The 21626-nt window shown below is 47.0% G+C and overlaps 1 protein-coding gene across 2 annotated transcripts; it reads right to left on the reverse strand.

Moving 5' to 3' along the window:
- Positions 1-6227: 6227 nt before the first annotated feature.
- rps6ka5 (ribosomal protein S6 kinase, polypeptide 5) lies at positions 6228-21360 on the reverse strand. 2 transcript variants are annotated; one of them, XM_076977508.1, is made up of 17 exons: positions 20858-21358; positions 18415-18486; positions 18126-18344; positions 17609-17724; positions 16804-16905; positions 16146-16229; positions 15891-15994; positions 15384-15534; positions 15122-15283; positions 13219-13344; positions 12972-13105; positions 12481-12574; positions 11044-11214; positions 9790-9981; positions 8816-8975; positions 8196-8359; positions 6228-8018 (listed from the first exon to the last, which is right to left on the reverse strand). In XM_076977508.1, exons 1-17 carry the CDS (start codon positions 20925-20927, stop codon positions 7731-7733), a joined length of 2409 nt encoding a protein of 802 aa, XP_076833623.1. In that variant the 5' UTR covers positions 20928-21358; the 3' UTR covers positions 6228-7730. The 2 variants fall into 2 exon arrangements, with proteins under 2 accessions (XP_076833623.1, XP_076833624.1); XM_076977509.1 differs by lacking the exons at positions 6228-8018; positions 8196-8359; positions 8816-8975 and having other exon boundaries at positions 9842-9981; positions 11044-11819; positions 20858-21360.
- Between the last annotated feature and the right edge of the window lie 266 nt (positions 21361-21626).

A 21626-nucleotide genomic window follows, 5' to 3' on the forward strand; every position in this document is an offset into this window, starting at 1 on the left:
CAGGCTTTGTGTTGCCTTACAAAGAACAGGAAACAAGGGGGTGGAAGAGGGTCTTCTGGGTCAGCACCACCCGTCCAGACCCTTGGCTCCGGGCGGACGGCTCGGGGTACGAGAACAGGCGTCTGTGCCAAGCCTCTCTCAGGACTGGCCGTCATAAGTCTGAATGGGAATTAAAGTGCTGAATAGGTGGTAAAACTCTCTGCTTAGTGTTTGGCCAGCCCACGTTAGGGTCTGCTTAGAGAAATGCAAAATGATTTAGTGAGTCCTTTACTCAGTTCAACTTTATATGGCTTGTACTGGGCTTAGTAATTAACTAAGAACAGAAAAGAACAAGAACGCTTTGGTACTGGGGTCGTTCTTTGGTACTGGGGTCGTTCTTTGGTACTGGGGTCGTTCTTGGGGACTGGGGTCGTTCTTTGGTACTGGGGTCGTTCTTTGGTACTGGGGTCGTTCTTTGGTACTGGGGTCGTTCTTGGGGACTGGGGTCGTTCTTTGGTACTGGGGTCGTTCTTTGGTACTGGGGTCGTTCTTGGGGACTGGGGTCGTTCTTTGGTACTGGGGTCGTTCTTGGTACTGGGGTCGTTCTTTGGTACTGGGGTCGTTCTTGGGGACTGGGGTCGTTCTTTGGTACTGGGGGTCGTTCTTTGGTACTGGGGTCGTTCTTGGGGACTGGGGTCGTTCTTTGGTACTGGGGTCGTTCTTTGGTACTGGGGTCGTTCTTGGGGACTGGGGTCGTTCTTGGGGACTGGGGTCGTTCTTTGGTACTGGGGTCGTTCTTTGGTACTGGGGTCGTTCTTGGGGACTGGGGTCGTTCTTTGGTACTGGGGTCGTTCTTTGGTACTGGGGTCGTTCTTTGGTACTGGGGTCGTTCTTTGGTACTGGGGTCGTTCTTGGGGACTGGGGTCGTTCTTTGGTACTGGGGTCGTTCTTTGGTACTGGGGTCGTTCTTGGGGACTGGGGTCGTTCTTTGGTACTGGGGTCGTTCTTTGGTACTGGGGTCGTTCTTGGGGACTCCGAGGATGTTTGCACTCCCTAAATTGTTCTGGTTTGATCTGTGACTAATGCTAAATGATGAAATACGCTCTGCGTTCTGTGATTGTACATTACCTTGTTATTTGACTTCTTACCCTTCCAGGGCTCTGCTGATAAGAAATGCACCGTGTGTGTGTGTGTGTGTTTGTGTGTGTGTGTGTGTGTGTGTGTGTGTGCGCCTGCATGCTCAATGGGGCTGGCAGGGTGTGGGAAGGATCCCCAACATGGCCGGGTCCGGCTGGTGACTTTGGCTGACACCCAGGAAGACAATGGTGGACCCATTAGTGCTAATGGGTACACATGTAACAGGATTAGGGCTCCGGTCGCTGTTGGTGCCCAGGGTGGGGGGGTTGGACCACATGGGAAGCTTCAACCCCTCACCCCATCACCCCCACCCCACAACCTCCTTTACCCTACCCTGAGAACAGCCCACTCAATCACATCCCCCTGACACACTCAGCTACAGCAAAGCCATTCACCAGCTCCCCAGCTCCCGGGCCACGCTGGCCATTCCCACAGCCCACTCCAGAGGCACGCCCTCTGCCTGGGCCCGGGTCACCCTCGCAGCTCTGAGAGAGCCCATTCTTAGGAGCAGTGAGCGTCCAGAGTTAAGCGTCTATACAGCACCGCCCTGCTCGCAGGGGCACACACAAAAAAATGCAAGCAGGAATCCGTCCTTGGTGCATAGACGGACACACACTGGGAAAACGAGGAGGAATATAGGAAGGTGAGAACCGCTGTTGATCATTTGTTGGTCTCTCTCTCTCTCCCTGTCTCTCTCTCCTTGGCCAAATTCCTCAACTTTGCCCAAGACACCCAGTCAATTAATAAGACATCGTCTCCTCCCCTCTGCAGCCCCTGCACAAGAGGCCACCCAGGAGCAAGTAGCCTCCACTAAAACAGCTTCTACGGTGGGCTCCAGGAATGCCGAGCGCTTTGGGAAGGGGGGGGCAGACTGAGAAAAGAATAGAAAAAAGCCCCCATCATCACAGAGGGCAGCCGGTCAAACCTGGAGCTCAACAATGGAAATGTTGCCCGGTCCAGGACTGCAGTCTCCCCGAGACCAGCAAGAACTTAAACCCCTTCGCCTGGGTAGAGTGAGGCAAATGCACTAATCTACATCAAAGATCCTGTGCATTCTAAAAGATTACAAGACAAAAAACATTCACATTTTAGGGTTTCCAGACCAGATTTTTTTATATTATACATTTATCGGTGGTTAAACGGTCAGTTGGCCTTTTGGACAGAACACCTGATTTTTTTTTCAGCTGCTGATGAGGACAATGTCAGTATTAGTAATAAAAATGGTTATATGCCAAAAGCAATCATACTTTTACACATTTTACATACAATCAAAAAGGAAAGATGAAGGGCCAGAGGAAAAAGTTACCACATGAAAAAAAGGGGCATTGTTCATGAGCTGGCTCCATAGAAACCAAGCAACCAATCATCACACACATAACCCACCATAGAGCTTTAGTCACTCTTCTATATCTGTGTATAACACGGTACAGTTTATTGTTGCTACACACTGCGACTGTGATATACCTCGCAATATATTAAAACAGCTATAAACCCTTCACGAGGTTTGGTTGCGCTGAGTCTAAAATCATTTTTCGCTGGATTATGTGTCATGTTCCATCAAAATAACAACAGTACACTCATCTGGAAAAAGTGGTGTTCACAGCATTATTTAAAAACTAATAAAAACATTATTATTATTATTATTATTATTATTAATATTAATTGAAATGTACTAAATCAAGAATAAAATGTGCAAAATCAGAAAAACAATATTAGGTCTGTAACCTTTTTAGTAAAGAAACACAAAACATTTGCTTTAATTAACCTTGTCAAAGACAGGGAACATGTTAATTCCCAGAGCAAGCAGGAATAAAGATGCACACACAAATATTTGAAACTAGCAAATGTTTATTACATTTGACAGTTGATAACATTATATAACCTTTGTTTACTAGGTATTTAAAATGGTAAAGCCCTTGATTCTTTTAATCAACTTCACACATACACTTTGTACCTCATAACAAGTGAGAGACTTGTGCCATGGTGTCCAGTGGGCAAACACGAAGGACTCTGAGTCTCCCACTTTCACACGCACTCGGAGTTGATTCAACTCATCGGTCTTGAACACTCGTGCAAGAAACCTCAAATTTGCATCCGTGTTTTCTAATATATTTTAACAAGATAATGCTCCTTAATTTTGAAAATAGCTGACGTTTGTCCAATTGCATGGGTTCTCATATATCGAAAAAAACAGGGGCCCACTGGACACATAAAGGAGGTTGCGATGTTAGGTGTATTAGTTTATGGCTTCGCATCTACAAAATATATACATTAATATCCACCATAAATACCTTTTTGTTTTGTATTTTTTTAATAATCTATCATCTAATAATCCCACAACCCAATTTAAATAAGTTAACAGAGTGAAATTTCTAGCCCAGCTAGATAACAAAAACAATGCAATTAAATAACAACCTTTAACTCTCCAAGTTAGGCGGCCTTCTGTGCAGAATAATCAAAGGTCTGCGGTTGCACAGTGAGCACTGCTAAATGAGCCAGGACCCAGGAGGGTCTTCATGAACATCTCCTATTCAAGTACGTCTGGTTGAAATTGCCCTCGGATCAAGCGGCTGCCCCAAACCTATGTAAACACTGCCCCTTGCTGGCAGCACTTGATTGCACAATTGGCTGCAAAACAGCATCAGGTGCCTTTAAACGCTTCTCCGCCCTTGGCCTGCACACATCTGGCGTAGCGATGGAGCAAGGTTAAAGCAGACAAACCGAGAACGAGAGCGAGGCGAGGAGTGACGTGTTGAATGCAACTTCAGTCTCAGGCTTCAGTGAACTGTCAGGAGAAATGTCTATGGAGCCACCCTGAAGAAATAATGTATGCCATTGGATTGCATGGCCACGAATGTGTGTGCAGTAGCAAGCCACAAGTGTGTGCGTGCGTGTGTGTGTGTGCATATGTTACCCCCCCCCCCCCCCCCCCCCCCTTTTTTTAATCTGAGCAGAGGTCACAGTGATCTGAGTGACGTTAGGTCTCCATGCTAGTTATTCGTAGTGAATAGGCTGTATTGTTATTACGACATGTGAGGGTTCACAAGAACAGTGATGCGTGCGTCCACACAAAACAGCAAGATGAGGCGTCGACACTTCTGTCAGAGTGAAGCACAACGTCGCTGAATTTCAATATAAATGTCTTTTTTTCATGACTGCCACTAAACAGAAGGTTTTGAAAGACTTGGTTACAAAGACGTTTTAACCTTGTTTTTTTGTTGTTAGAAGCTAAGGATTTGTGTTGAGGTTCACTGCTACACATCAAAGCTTTGGGGGGGGAAAAAACAAACAAACCAAAATCAAATACTCTGATGAAGGAAATATAAAATGAAGTTCTATGAATAATTTTTGCTTTCACAATGAAAAAAGACACTAGTCCAAGTGGCTTCAGTGATTTCCAATACAAGAGAAAACACAGTTTCTCAATAGAGATACAACAGCCAAGCACAGGAGGGAGACACAGCCCAGTGTGGGAGTAGCCAGCGTACACTGCTGTGTTACTCCTGGACCACTCCCTACTTAAAACAATTAGTGCTGCCTCCTTCAAGAGCTCCATTACACTCACTGACCAAACGACAGCACTATTACATCCCTTTTAATCAACAATGAGGGTAACTTCTCAATAATATTAGTTTGCTCATTTTGATAAAAACTGTAAATAAATGCCTTGTCCATGGCCTGTGGAAGCATATCAGAGGTAAAAATTTGTTCCCTAGCCATTTTTAAAAATAACAATTCATCTAAAATCACCCTAGACTTGACTTTTTTTTTACCATACAAATAAAAACTACTTTTAGTCAACACAATGTTCCACATAGCATAAAATGTTCAATTCCACATCAAACGCAGCCTGGGTGAGCTGAGACGTACGCTGTGCACCGTCTGCACACATCGTTGGAGCTGCAGGCAGATGAAAGAGCGATCTGGAGGACCTGCGTGTCGGCCGCGCGTGGGGGACGTGGACCTGCCCGGGGCCCCTCCGCTACAATAGCGGGAATAAGGGCCCCACAATTAAGCGGCTCCTGAGAGCATTAAAGTAGGCCAACAATAACTTGTGATGAAGGAGTGCTGAGATCAGAGGGACGAGCTCTTTTCAAGGGCGCACGGTTAGGATGTGTGTTCTCTCCACTCACCACGAACAGTAAATGGCACTAGCATATACACCATGGCCTCGTGCACGCAGTCAGACGCAAAGCTCGGGAGGACGGCGACTGGAGCAGCAGGTGCGAGACCCAACGGACCAGCGGAACAGGGAGCTGACCCATCAGCCTGCGTGAGATGCCAAGGAGTCAGAACCACTCCAGCACATCTTTGTGAGAGCCCAATTCACAGGTTCTTTCTGCTATGAACCGGTTCTGCTTCCCTCTGGGTCGCCCGGTGCCAGCACAGGACTCGCAGGACTAACAGCATGGTGGCAAAGCAACAGATAAAGCCTCAACTCCCCAAGGAGGAGTTCAATGTAGGACACACACACACACACACACACACACACGCTCTTCTATTAATACACCCAAACAGCCAGAGCAGGGCAGGAAGGAGTGGGCTTGGTGAGAGGCAGGGGGTGGAGAGGGGAGAGGGGTGGAGAGGGGAGGGGGGGTGGAGAGGGGTGGGGGGGTGGAGTGGGGAGAGGGGGGGTGGAGAGGGGTGGGGGGGGTGGAGAGGGGAGAGGGGGGGTGGAGAAGGGAGGGGGGGTGGATGGAGAGGGGAGAGGGGGGGTGGAGAGGGGAGAGGGGGGGTGGAGAGGGGAGAGGGGAGGGGGGAGGGGAGGGGGGGTGGAGAGGGGTGGGGGGGTTATGAGGGGAGAGGGGGGTGGAGAGGGGAGGGGGGAGGGGAGGGGGGGTGGAGAGGGGAGAGGGGAGGGGAGGGGGGTGGAGAGGGGAGTGGGGGGGTGGAGAGGGGTGGAGAGGGGAGTGGGGGGGTAGAGAGGGGGGGTGGAGAGGGGAGTGGGGGGGGGGGGTGGAGCGCATGTGTGTTGTGTTTACATATGCTGCAGAATCCACACAAGCCTTTCACATTTACACTGGATGTCACGGCCTGGTTCAGCACGCACGCAGAAAAACGTGTGACTGTTTAAAACACTAAAGCTCCTGGTGAAAATGACATTAACATCCTAGCTGCTTAGCTTTAAAGAGCCATAATGAGGCGTGTTTTTTTTATAATGCATTTATAATGCATAACAGACCGTAGCAAGCTGGGTCTGCTCATACATGTAATGCTAGAGGAAGTAAAGGGGCTATTTTTGCATAGGATGCCAACAGCAAATCAGTAATGTTGATGTATTCAAACATAAATTATTTACCACAAAACCTGCTCTTAGAAAGTAGCTCAGCCATCTACACAGGCCGTATGATACGATGAGGTAACAGGGCGTGGACTCCATGCATGTGAGCCCTGGTCAGACTGTGAAGTTACATGCTTCCTTTAGTTTTCTACGTTAATTTGAAAAATTGCTAACTTGTCATTACGTAGGAAACAACACCTGGGGGAGATAGATGCAGTTGTGGCAGAGCTCCTAGCTCCACGAACCCATACAACCAAATAAATAGGTACACCAAATATATTTTTATGGTTCTCTTGCCAGGCACATATTGCGTTACTGATTTTCTGCTGGTCACTTAAACGTACACCGTTCTGATACGACCTGGAGAAGAGGAGGTGGTTGTGAGCGTGTGCCACAGTGCGGCCTGCTCCCTTCTCCTACAACGTCCTCCTTCCACCAGCACACATCTTCCAGGCTGCCCACAGCCGGCTAAATCCGGACAAACTGTACAAACCTCACAACTAAAAACCCCCTCAGACAGTATCAACAGTCAGGGACGCTCCAACAGACTGCTCTGCCCTCGTCTAGCACTGTCTTGCCCTGTGACTTGCCCCTCCTCATTTTAAGAGCAATTTACATTCAAACTCCTCCCCCATTATATATAATGAAATTGTACATTATATATGTGGAACAGGCAGTTGTCTGGCCTTCCTTGTCAAAGGTAGAATTTGCTCAGACAAATTGCTGCTACTGCACTGGTCAGTTTGGTTAGCCTCAGACTGAACTGGCCTGCATGCTCTGACAATATCTGAAAAGCTACAGTACCCTGTATTCCTGCCCTGTACCGAGGTCAGTGAGAACTACTGTCACAAACTGTTTCTAAAGGATATCCTCCACCCATGACAGTCTGATCAACCACATTTAAGAATAACTTAACATATGAACAGTAAACCTCATTATATAAACCATTTCTTTTATATATTTTTTTAGAATAAATAATCTATTTCTCTTGTTACTTTTTTTTGTTTTTTTGCAGAGCTTAAAGTGGCCGGACAGTGCAGGACCCAGGCCCGTGATACTGTCCCACACGTTCACAAATGAAATTCAATCCCGGCGGGCCAAATAAACCCAACGCGGAGGCCTGGTCACCTGGGTGAGGAGCGTGTGGACCAGGGACGAGCGGAGACGGAGGACGGCTCCCTCTCACACCCCCATGCTCCGGGCCCGGCTCCAAACCCCGCCCCCCCACCTCCCGCTGGAGAAAGGGGCGGAGGGCAGGGGCGTGGTGGAGGGGGACTAGAGAGAGACAGAAAGGACCAATGGGCCGAGAGGACGGAGCGGGTCTCCCACAGGCTCACTCGGAAAAGTGGAAGGCGGGGCGGGGCTGGCTCTGTGAGGGCTCGTCCTCGGGGCCCAGCGAGAGGGGCGTGTGGGTAGACAGCGGTGGCAGAGCGGGCGTCCCGCTAGCGGGCGGGGTCTTCTCCTGAGACTGCGAGGAAGAGGAGGAGGAGTGCGTGCTCTCGCTGGAGCTGCTGCGCGTCTCTGTGCTGGTGCTGGTCTTCTTCATCTTCCTGCGCTTGGCCAGGGGGGCCTTGTCCACCGTCTGCAGCCGGAAGCCCTCGCGTTTGCACTTGTTGAAGGCCTGAGCCGGACAGAGAGGGAGGACAGAGAGGGGGGGACAGATAAGGGGGACATCACAGCACTTCACAAAGAACTCTGACCACATCTAATGTAAATAGCGCATCATTCTGTTCCAGAAAATGAAAATCGTCTTAATTCAATGAGGACCCCTCTAGTGTCCCCTGTCCCCGTCTCTCACGTTGAAGGTGACTTTGACGCAGGTGTGCACGGAGGCGGTGGACATGCCCAGGATGTCGGGGGTCATGAGGGGGTTGGAAGAGAGCTGGCTGTCATCCTGGAGCCAGGCATTATAGCGCAGCTCACACATCTTTATCCGCTTGGTTGGGTCCACCGTCAGGAGCTCTGTTGAGATCCCAAGTACGCGCACACACACACACACACACACACACACACACACACACACACACACACACACACACACACACACACACACACACACAGAAACCACTTATTAACAACACCAGCTGGCACTTAATCACACGCCTCTCTCACTTGCATACACACAAACTGCTCCCATTGTTCTGAATTCCCGCACGGAGCACCTCCGCAGGTGTACTCCCTCCACACGGAGCACGGAGCACCTCCGCAGGTGTTCTCCCTCCACACGGAGCACAGAGCACCTCCGCAGGTGTTCTCCCTCCACACGGAGCACAGAGCACCTCCGCAGGTGTTCTCCCTCCACACGGAGCACGGAGCACCTCCGCAGGTGTTCTCCCTCCACACGGAGCACAGAGCACCTCCGCAGGTGTACTCCCTCCACACGGAGCACAGAGCACCTCCACAGGTGTTCTCCCTCACCCTGAATGAGCTCCTTCGCCTGCTGGGACACGTTCCTCCAGGCCTCCCCCTCAAAGGAGAAGTCTCCGTGTTTGATCTTCCTCATGATCTCCTCGGCGCTGGTGTGAGTCAGGCTCTTCTCCTGACACTGGAAGGGAACCTGCCCGGACAGCATGGTGTACTGCAGCAAAGACACAGGACGCGGTGGATGAGTTACGCAGGCAGACGGCGCCTGGCCCACCGAGTCCATGTGGAGACGGCCGCACACATAACTGCACGGCACTGAAAACCACCCGGACACACAGATGCTGCTAAACCGTCTCAACCTGATCAACAAGCAGGCAGCAGCTACAGGGGAACGTGCTTCAGATCATAAAGTCTCATCAACGCACACCACGAGTATTTAAAAAAGGTGTCACTTCCTGTGTTTTTTTTTTTATTTCCTTTCTTTTGTGTTTTTGCTCAGTAAGACGGAGTTCGCTATGTAAATGTGCCGGTGAAGTGCTACATGGAGATTAGCGGGAGATAGCATAAGAGGAAATGCATTGAAAAGTGCAGGTTTGATGAGATTCATAGTGGTTGCTCTATGAACAGAGCCCAGAGGAGCGTTCTGTCATTCTCTCTCTGTCTCTCTCTCTCTCTCTTCAAAGCGTGCAGCACTGCAAGGCCTCTCCTAGCATGTCAGAGAGCATCTCATCTTACCACTGCACTACCTCGCTCGCCCCCCAGGGGTCCTCGTCAGCTCTTCCACAGACATACACGCAGAGAGACAAAGAGGCAGAGACACGACACGCACCTTGTAGTGCAGCACCAGTTCATAAACAACACAGACAGCATTCGCATAAACCGGTCGCAAAGCCCCGTTTTAGCCCAGCCACAGACCGCCGGCCGAGTCTTTCCCTCCCGGGTGTGGGGGGGGGGGGGGGGGGGGGCGCGGTCAGAAGGTGGCGACGACTGGCACGTCTCGCGGTGTGAAGGAACAGGCGGGTCCTCACCAGTATGACGCCCAGGCTCCAGAGGTCGCAGGACTCATCGTAGCCGTCGTAGGTCAGGATCTCGGGGGCGGCGTATTGCAGGGTGAAGCAGGGTGTCTTCAGCAGCTGGTTGTCGGGGGGTTTCAGGCGAGCGAAGCCAAAGTCGATGACCTTGATCTCGGAGCTCTCGCTCTCATCAGTGAACAGCAGGTTCTGGAGGGGGGGACGGGTTTCGAGAGGCTGTACACCCACTGCAGCACACACCAGACAGACCCTCCCAAACTCTGCTGGGCCTGGGCCCAGGCCCGTGTGCCCTTCAACAATTGCCTTTAACTTTTTTAAAGCACTAAATATAGTGGTGTGAAATATATTCTTAAATGTTTGTGGGCTTACTCAAAAAAAAAAATGTCAAACAAAAAAACAACCACATTCTTCAGCCTTGTTTAATCATGTTCTTTCAAAGTAAACACATGCCAGCATTAAGAGGTAAGAGCTAATATGGGAGTAGACTATCACACCGAGCCTGTCTTGTTTGTTTTGGAGGACTGCAGAGGTGGATGTGGTCAGCACGATCTTCTTGTAAAACTACTCTTGACAAAGCTGTTATACTTGTTATGCAACCCAAAAGACACAGTTCCTGTTATCTTTCAGTCTGAGAAACAGCCAGCACGTCCTTTGACATGTTGCGTTCTCTTCATTTCTCTGAGCAGCGCAGGAATCGGTAGTCCCACATCAGGAAATCACGAGACACAAGTCACAGAATTAAACTAATTCCAATGATATGGACCAATTATATGCATCTTAAAGCCCTCAGTTTAAGGCTCAGTTCAGATGGCTGTGGACTGGATTCGATCCGTCCTACACGGACATGCATGGCCTTTGTTACATTCAGATAACATTCAGGCAGCACATTCCATTTTAAATTTCATTTGTATTCGTCAGCATCTGTGCAATGGCACTGTGTAACTAATTGCCCCTTGTCAAGCTCGGCTTTCTAATCAGCACTATATGCTGCAAAAGCAGAAACGCTAAGCAGCCAGAGAGAACTGCTACTTAAGAACCAGTTTTGGAATTATATATTGCTGCTGGCTGATGGCCAACGTGCTGTTTAAATGTTTATTTTACTCTATTGTTTCTCCCTTAGGACATACACACGCCTTCGGCTCCGAAACACTCTGGCCGCGTCACGTGATGGTCTGTGCTCGGCTCACAGGAGGCAGCAGCCGTTGGAGCGTGACGCGGCGGACAGGCAGGGGCTCGCTGGAGGGCGGGTACCTCGGGTTTCAGGTCCCGGTGAACCACGCCCACGTCGTGCATGTGGCTGACGGCCGACACCAGCCGACGCATGATGCGACTAGCCTCCGTCTCACTGAAGTGCTGCTTCCTCCGGATACGTTCCAGGAGCTCTCCACCACGCAGGAGCTCCAGGACCAGATACGTGTGCAGCTGCGCATACACACACACACACACACACACACATACAAATACGCACACACATACAAATACGCACGCACACACACACACACACATACAAATACGCACACACACACGCGCACACATACACACACACACACACATACAAATACGCACGCACACACACACACACACAAATATGCACGCACACATACAAATACGCACGCACACACATACAAATACGCACGCACACACACACACATACAAATACACACACACACACACACACATACAAATACGCACGCATGCACACACACACACACACACACACATACACACACACACACACGCATGCACGCACACACACACACACACACACACACATACAAATACGCACGCACGCGCACACACACACACACACACACACACACACATACATACACACACACACACACACACACACACAAATACGCACGCACGCACACATACACACACACACACACACACACACATACAAATACGCATGCACGCACACACACACACACACACACACACACATACAAATACGCACGCACGCACGCACGCACGCACGCACACACACACACACACACACACACAGAAATGCATGAGAACAGAGGCTGATGGGAAAAAAGCAGGGAAGTCTTCATTAGGAAAAGGGGCAGTGGAACAATAGCTGGGTGGTTCAGTGTCAGGCACACTGTGCTTTTCATCTCGGAAGTGGCTCTATATGGGAGCTAATAGACACACACACACACACAGATATAAACACTTACACACACAAACACACTCAAAGACACACAGCCTCCCCCTTTTTTCAGATCTGAAGGGATGTACAAGTGATTCAAATATATTATAATACTGAAAAACACAAGACTGCGTCTGTCATGGGAGCCGTGGCCCCCGGGCTGATCTCACACACGCACCATCAACAAACACAAAGAAAAAAGCTTCCTTTCCAGGGCTCTAAAGCAACAGACCCACTTTTCTTTTACACTGTGCCTTGCACGGAGCGTTAAAATTGATTGAAGAACAGATAAGGAGCCATCAGTGTGTGCAGGGTGTGGACTGGAAATGTAGGGCAGAGTGGAGCAGCTATTCTCCCTGTCTGCTCCACATTCACTCACTGAATGGGGCTGCAGCATGCCTGGAATTGTTCCTGCTGCCCTAAGGCCTGTGTCTTACACACACACACACACACACACACACACACACACACACACACACACACACACACACACACACACACACACACACACACACACACACACGGTGTCCTACTTGGTCATGGTAGATCTCATGCAGCTTGACTATGTTGGGGTGTCCGTCACACAGCTTGAGAGCAGCTATCTCCTTCTGTGTCTGCGCCTCCATTCTTCAAACAGAGGAAGAACACATGCGAGTTTAATGTATAATTTAATCAACTGCTACATGGACAACAGACCTTCAGCAGAAGGTCTTCTGCTATGCAAAGTGCAAAAACAGGTCCTGCTGTTCCATTTTCACTCGATGGCGGCGTATTCAGATATACTCGAATACTAAAGAGATTCTGTGTTATTCATTTTTCCACAGTAATATATGCCAATATATGCTCTAACATTCTTGAATATGATAAAATATATTCTACATCATAAAATAATTAATGTTTCATGAAGTATATCAAGGTTGTTTCATAATGCTCACTGATTTGAGGCTTATAAATATGTAATTCATGTGAAATACACAACAATGCTGCAAATATTAGAGGCCTCGTGTGTGTGTGTGGGAAGTACCTTTTACTAACAATCTTTACTGCGTATTTCTGCTCACTCTTCTTGTGTGTGCACTGCCTGCAGATGGAGAAGCTGCCCTCTCCTAGTGCCACCTCCTTCAGGTCCATCTCATAGTTCACGTAGAAGGGAGAGTCCTAGAGGAGACACAGCAACAGGGAGACTGGGAGACATCCGGAGTGCCCGGAGCTACGGCGTTAAGACTGGGAGACGTCCGGAGTGCCCAATCTATGGTATTAAGAGTTGTTACCTTCATCATGGCGCTGCGTGCCACTGCGGCAGACCCGGGCCTGTCTGCGCCGCCACACAGCTGAGCCGGATCGTCCATCACCACGTTCCTCTTAAACAGGATGGAGGGAGCTATGAAGGAATAGCCCTGCAAAAGCACACACACACACACACACCCAATGCACGTGCGTGTACACACAGAAATGCGCACAAGCATGCACACACACACACAAACACACACCCACACACACACACACACACACACACACACACACACACACACACACACAAAGGCAGAAGTGAACAAACATCTTCAGCAGACATATTATTTGAACAAGAATTGCAAAAATGCATTTTACAACCCCTAACTGTGATGCCTGCAAATACCTAAAGGCCATCTGAATTGATTTAATGCCTTCATTTGCTAGAAGCAAATAACAAACTGTATGTACACAATCTCTACAATCTAAAAAAAACTGTACAAACACAGAAAAAATGTTTGTAACAAACAGCACAACCCTTTTAAAATCATGTAAATACAGTATATAAAAATCAAAACTATATAAATCTAAAAGCTGTAATGTCAATAGTTCTTAACCCTTAGCGCAACCCTTTGCCCAAGGGCATGCACTTTGCAATCTTTCATTTTTAAATAACATTAAAAAAAATAATGAAAATGCACATTAAAATATAAAATAAATAAAAAAAATTATACATCAAAGATTAAATTAGATTCTCAACCTTAGAATTTAAAATCATATCAAAACCATATTGAAGCTGTAAATGTATTGCGACAACCTTACTGGCTTCATTTAATTCAGTCCAGAAGCCAAACAACCATAACTGTTGACCCCGGCCCCTGGGTTCCATTGCCCCATGCTGAAAGACCTGAGTCATAACGTCACATTTGTTGTCCATCTGTGATAAGTGCATCATCTGTGGCATTTAGTCCTACTGTCACTGCCTCCAAGACCCAGACGCCAGTGGCCCCCCGCGCACACTCCGCCTGCAGCTGTGGCCTCCGCATCAGGAGGAGGAGTGCGTGGATGGACGGAAGGATGGAGGGATGAATGGATGAAACGCTCTCAACAGCCAAGCCGGGCTGTTTGATTGCTCTGCTTTTCAAACGGCATCGCAGTCCTCTAATGCAACTTCAATTTGGTTTTGTGAAGAGTTTTGGGTTGGGGGGGGGGGGGGGGGGGGGGGTCGTTTGGAGGGGGGAGTCGGGGGACGAGACGAGACAAGTTGAAAGTTACCACCGCAGACGCGATCGCTGCAACGCCTGCAAATTACGAAGGATCAAAATTCCAGAGTACATGAAAGGGGAGCATTAAAAAAAAAAAGCCAAGCTGAAGTTGGTAATCAAAGGTTGAAGGAGTAATTGAGGCAGGCATGGTTATTCTAGCAGACGCCAACCTTTCATTGCGTGACAGTGTCGTTAATGGAGCTATTGATCCTGCTGAGTGGAGGATCCAGAAGGCAATCATAGATATGATCCCATTCAATGACGCCGACATCAGCTGGCTTCATGTTATAGGCAACATCACGGTTCAAGTCGCATCAAAAATAGTCATTCACATCTGATACTCAAATCCATCTCCACATCAGCATAATTACACGTCTCTAAACAGCCCTCCTGCACATTTCAATACCAACACAGACAGCCAGGCTTGCATTATTTACAAGATCATTATCGAACGTCAAATACCGATCTTCACTTCCCCCAAAGGCAAATAGAGGGTCAACTTCACAATCATACAAACTAACCTTATCAAACGGCCTACGTCGTGCAAAAGATCAGCCCAAGTGTTCAACATTCTGAATCAAAATCTAATTACAGAATATTAGCGTAGAAGGCAGACATGTTAAGTTGAACAAGTGTACATTTATGCATGTATTTATAGTCGGGCCTTCCTGCCTCTCACCTGGAAGATGCGGTCGCAGTTCTGAGGGAGTGCAGCAGGGGAATATGTGGGGTCCATTTCTGTGAACTCCTCCGCAAAGTTACTCACGTCCAGCTCGTCCCTGATGACCGGCTTAAAGGGAGCTGGGACATTCTTAGCAGCCAGGTCCTCCCAGTTAATTTTCTGGAATGAGACAAAAATATTTTTGTTCACTGTGCTGTTTTGTCTGATCCGCAGTCAAGAATTCCCACAGATGTTTGTGGCAGGCCCATTTTTTTCTTGCCTGGTAAAACGGGTGGCTCTTCAAGTTCTGGGCCCCTGAGAGCCCAGAGCCCAGCCTTTTCTTTGGATCTTTAACAAGGAGCCGCTGAATGATGTCCTTGGCCAGCGGCCCCATGTTTTTTGGGTAGGGAGGATCCTTCTTCAGGATTCTCCTACAGACGAAGTGAGAGACGATAGGTTTAAGCTTAACAAAAATGCCAGTTTACTTGGTTTGCAGTGTTGATCATATGTCTATAGAGAAAAGCTTTATGTAATCGAAAATAACACGGTGTCTAGAGGAAGCAAGTGAACTGTGCAGAGGATCAACCAACAATCTTAAACCACACTTCCTAAACCCAAAACGACATCACCTCAAAGCAGAGAGAACAAGTTTCAGAAAGGGGTTAAAAAGGACAGATAGTAAGTCTCTTGCTGCTGCTGCTGCCAATAATTTTTTTAACACATGGCAAGCTCCAGGCTTTTACAGGTCCACCTTATAAAACCCATGTATGAGCGTATGTATTTTTACTTGGCTATGTCGGAGTGGGAGTTCTCATCTCCATCCACAGTGAAAGGCGAGCCCCCAGTCATGAGCTCATACATCAGAACTCCCAGGCTCCACCAGTCCACAGCCTGCGAAGGCAACAGCACGGGCAGCCAAACAACAACAGCACCACCCCCTCCCCTTTGTCATATTTAATATGCGTTTGATGCACATAAGACACGTGGCTGGGTGACAGCTCTCAACCCAGCACACCAAACGTCTGAAGAACGCGGGCCGTACCTTGTTGTGACCCGATTCGCCTCCTTCCACGATCTCAGGGGCCATGTACTCAATTGTGCCGCAGACAGAATAAGCCCTCTCCACCTACACGGTTGAAAGCGCAGGAAAGGTTAACAGAGAAAACGATACCTCGCAAGTACACACTTCTCAGTCTTGGGTATATAAGCCCAGAAGACATGAAAAGGCCTTCACAACACTGCAACATGAAAATATCTATTTTTTAAAATGTGCAGAACACCGAATCTACGAGTTTGACAGGCCGGATCACACCAGGCTGTTACACGAGGAGGCTCTGCCTGGGGTGAATGCTTGTCTCTCAGCAGAGATAATGTTCCGATTGTGCTTCAAGTCTCAGCAAAACACTGAAAGTCTGCCTGACACTTTATTGAGCATTTTAATGCACGACAACATCCGATTCCTTTTCTTTGACTCCACTGTTCCTTTGCATTCATAGCCCTCCGCTCAAACTCCCTGTCTTCCAAACCCAGGCATACCTCAGTAGGTCACAGTGGGATCCATCAGCATGATGCTGAAAACCTGGAGCTTGACCTGCTCTACTGCAGGTCCCACATCTCAGTCTCGCAAGCTACAGGCTGTTTCTGGAAATACAGTATTGCTTTCTCTCCAGGTAAAACCATGAATAGTGCTTTTGCCTCACCTCATCAAACTCTTTGCTAAGGCCGAAGTCCGTTAAGACGATGTGTCCGTTTGAGTCCAGGAGAATGTTCTCCAGTTTAAGGTCTCTGTAGACAACGCCCAGCTCAAAAGAAATACACATGATTTCCACTGTAGTTATTTCATGTGACTGTTTTTCAGAAAAAGGACAAAACCCAAACAAAAAATTATATCAAATGTGTCTAGCTTTTCTTTATAAATATACATTTTTAAATATCACTGAAATCAACGTAAGTTCTTTCGCTTCTTTAACTGAAGGTGTATATGTAAATGTAACTGAAGGTAAATCAAGAATCACAACCACATCACAACTGCACCTAGTAACTAATGTCATATATGAAACGTCAAGTCTGTTTGATAAAAATGTGTCCAATTAAAAGTAAAAACCTAATTTGTTCTGTGTCAGCCAGCAGAAAGCCCCACGGGCAACATCTCCCCAACCCTTCAATAATTGGTGATGTTCAGGGAATCAGCAGAAAGGAAAAAGAGTTATCTTCTCCCCTTACAGTAAACAAAGCCTTTGATCAATTTTAGATCACTCATGCTATATTTGTGCTCATTAACTTGTATGGCCTGGATATCAAATCAGAAAATGGGACAGAAGCGCTGTGTGAAGGGACAAGGGAGAGGCCCAGTGATATATGGACGCAACGACTTTCACACTCACTCAAAACGCACGCCTAGGTCGGCTCACGACGCTTTTCAGGCGTTCCCCGTTCGAGATCACAAAACATCTCACGTGGCACTTGAGGACGAGAACATGGCGTGCTCGTTGGCGCGCTCCTTACCTGGTGCAAGTGCTCGAGCGCCAGTACGATCTCTCCGCTGTACAAAGCAACCTCTTGCTCTTTGAAGCGGACCCTCTGCACTAAGTGTGTGAAGAGCTCTCCCCCATTCACATAGTCTGCAATCAGAGCCTGGCATCAGCTTAAACTCACTGCTGCTTGCACATGGCTTCATTTTTGCAACATAATAGCTCTGCTATGGCTTTAGAGATCTCTAATACATCTAACAAAATGCCTCCGAATCAACACACCCATTTAAAAAATGTTTTGTAACCTGTTTTCTCAAAACTCAATAATAAAAAGCCGACTGAGCTGCCCCAGTATCTGGTTTTGTTATTCAAAGACACCTACATGCACGAAAACACCTAAAAATCTACCACTGAATAGACAAGTTCATTCATAACACTTGAAAACTCCTCTTCGCTAATCTTCCTCAGAAGTAAACTTCAAGATATTACACCTGCGCGCGACGATCACTTGAGCGGAGAGCTCGAGAGGGAGGAGAGGTAAGGGCACGTACCCAGGATGAGGTGTAGCTTGGTGTCTGTCTGGAAGGCGTAGTGCAGAGTGACGAGGAACGGGGACTGTCTGATGTGCTCCAGCACCTGCCTCTCCGTGCGCGTGTGCTCCGCGGTCTTCGCCTTCTGCACGATGGTGGCTTTCTTCAGCACCTTCATGGCGTACAGCTTGCCCGCGTCGTGGCCGCTCACCTTACGTACCAGGAACACCTTGCCGTAGGCTGTGGGGAGAGAGAGCGGTCAGTGACAAGGACGGGTCAAAGGGAGGAGGCCGAACGTGCTGGGACTCACCTCCTGTGCCCAGGACCTTCAGCAGCTCGAAGTTCTCGATGCCCACACGCTCCACGTGGCCCGTGAGGTTGGCTGGGGAAAGAACCAAAGCCCTGAGCTTATATATGCTTCTATGATACCAACTTAAAGAGCCACAGAAACACACCCTGAATTAAGTGTGCTTCCAACCAAGAGGATGATCGTACTTTAGATTATGCAGTAATCTGATGAGATGTATGCATATTAAGTAGATGATATGCAAATAAGGGGCTGGGGTGTACATGTTAAAAAGTCCTCTGTTTGTATGCAGCTAGTTAATTCTAAGAAATTAAGAAAATTCTAAGAAAATATTCTTTCAGTTTCAGCATTTTTTAAAACATCTGTCCCTCAAATGTGTTTTTGAGATCAGTGCAACCTTTCATAATTTCACTTCTCATTTTAATTAAATGAATTAAAATAAGTAACTATTTGAGATTATTATTATTATTATTATTATTATTATTATTATTATTATTATTATTTGATCTTACCCTCAGAGGGTTGCTCTACTGACATTTGCTCCATTGCACCATATCTGGCTTGTTGATGTTCCATTACCTAAATTCATATTAATGCTCGAATGTTAATGTGAGGGAGGGGGACGTATCAAATGTAAATGAAGCCCATATGTGCACGTGTTACAGCGACCTGAGAGAGGAAGGCATGTACATTAGCGTACTGTGTGAAGGGTTTCAGCTGTGTGGTCACGTTCCTCTTGTGGCTGCTGTGAATGTGGCCAGTGAGGGGAACAGATGTCTGCTGACAGTGTCGCTCTGAGCATGCTCAGACACAACACATCCACTACACAGTGCTTATCACCTAGCCGTCTCTGTCACTCTTAAAACCACAGCAGAGAGCTTGATAAAAATACCAGTGCACTTAACATTTTACAGTCACAAGAATACCCTGTGAAAACTTTAATTTCCTCTTTGATTTGTCATAATATTGAGTAGTGGTAAATGCAACATATTACACTGTACAGTGGACTCACACAAGCATTGTATCAGGGATTAGTTTTCATTTAGATGGGTAGATGTGCAGGAAAAATTAATACATGTCTGTTGCACAGACTTGCATACTGGCATCATATTACAGACAACAGTTTTAAGTGCTTGTATCTCAACATCGACCCAGAAACATTACTATGTTATAACATGTAAATTAAATGCTGACTTAAGAAAGGACACTGAGGAGAAGGTAGCATATCTGTGATGGAAGATTTTGAGAAATCTCAAGACAGAACACAGCAATAAGAATGCTGACAGATATTTCCAGGTGTTTATCAATATGCACGATATATATAATATTGTATTCTGCACATTCTTCCTTATCCTTTTGGACATACTGTGTTGTAAATTACCTTTACCTGACCCTCACCCTCATTCTAATCATGAACATGCTGAGTACGTTGACTTGAAATAATTTAGTCTTTGTCTAAGCGTCACTTAAAGCAACCAGTATACAAAGTCAGCTGTGTTAGCATAGAATAAAATACTTGAAAACAGTCACCATTTTCTCTATACAGCTGAAGACAAAACTGTGTGGATAAGTTATAAATGCCTGTATGTCCTCACATCATAAAGTTTTATATGTTAAATATTATATATGTGGAGCACTTTGCTTCCACAGCTGGAGGACCTCTGTCCGAAACTTTGTGTACTTTACTACAATCTCTCTCTCTCTCTCTCTATATATATATATATATATATATATATATATATATATGTGTGTGTGTGTGTGTGTGTGTGTGTGTGTGTGTGTGAGAGAGAGAGAGAGAGAGAGAGAGAGAGAGTATATTTATTACACATGTAATAAGTATACTGCTAAACAGTACCTAGCTATAGGATGCATCTTAAAGCTTTGACAGTTGCTTGACCAACTGTTTACATGTGCAGATGAGTTAGGCCCTGTGAGGCAAATTGCCTGGTTTAGTAGTATTAACATTATTTGGAAAAAGTTTAATACGTTGAAATCTATAGGGCAGCGAATAAATGACGAGGGTTATGCAAACCACTCAAAGAAGCAAACCGCTCAACCAACATTCGTATCATCAGCCAGCTGTATAGATTAACATTTATCCGCAAACCAAGGTAAGCTCAGTTAACCGTGGGTCCCTAAGAGTTCCCGACCGCCAGCGGTGCATTTGACTTGTTCTAGGCCTAAATGAGGTGACTGTAGAAAAGGCAGCGCTAACAAATAGTGTGTTATGAGATAAAGACAATGCAGCGTTGACACCAAACCAGCGGACGAACGCATCGATTCGAACGTTATTACGTGATTACCAGGCGCGCACGTGCCGTCTGTCCGCGCCGCTTCTGACAGCTCAGACGGGCTCGAGCGCGAGCTAGCTGCCCCAGTTAGCCAGACCGAGTTAACACGACTTAACGTGTCGAGAAATGCGTAGGTGGCGGTGACATTAACTTACCGTGTGTAAGTTCGTGTTTCACAGTAACCACGTCGCCCTCTCCACATAAGCCTTCCTTCGTAGACGGCATTTTCACAGCGCCAGCTATGGTTTCCTTGCTAGCGGCGAACGAATCTGCTAAATTAGGAGTCCACCGCCTGTGATAACGAATTCGGTGACTTATACTAATCCACAAACTGGGATACAATAAAACAATTAGGACAGCGCATGCATATCGTATAAAATAACTGCATACTCGTAGGTGGCTAAAGTACAGTTAGGGAAAGTAGCTGCACCTATAACGTTAGCTACTACTGCACTATTGCTACGGTGCACTGCCCATTGAGATAATACAGTGTGCACGCACCGACCAAGCCCCCCTTAGAGAAACGCCTATTGAAGTTGTTAAGCCAAATGCCAAGTAAAGCCCTATTATGCAATGCAATTTCTTTACGGTATTTTTTCCCCCGTGAAAAAGAAACCGTCGTTCTGAGCTCACGTTAGAGGTCATGTCAGAACAGTTTTGCAATTTCCTTGTAATTAAAGTTTGAACATGAGTGAGGAAGTTGGTCCTAGACCACGATAACGCAGGCAAAATGATATTCTGCTTGATAAACATTCAGTCGTAATATCATTTTGCCCTTCAGTGATTTTTGTCTACAGAAAGATGAGGCGTTACGAAGATCTACAATGTTTAGAAAGGAGTTTTGGAGTTGCTGTCATTACGCAATTGGCAGTCAAAAATCCTATTTAATGACTTTGTAGTTTCCATTGTTTGGTTATATATATA

This window comes from Brachyhypopomus gauderio, chromosome 17 (genome assembly GCF_052324685.1).
Source record: "Brachyhypopomus gauderio isolate BG-103 chromosome 17, BGAUD_0.2, whole genome shotgun sequence".
In the NCBI taxonomy this organism is placed as follows: Eukaryota; Metazoa; Chordata; class Actinopteri; order Gymnotiformes; family Hypopomidae; genus Brachyhypopomus; species Brachyhypopomus gauderio.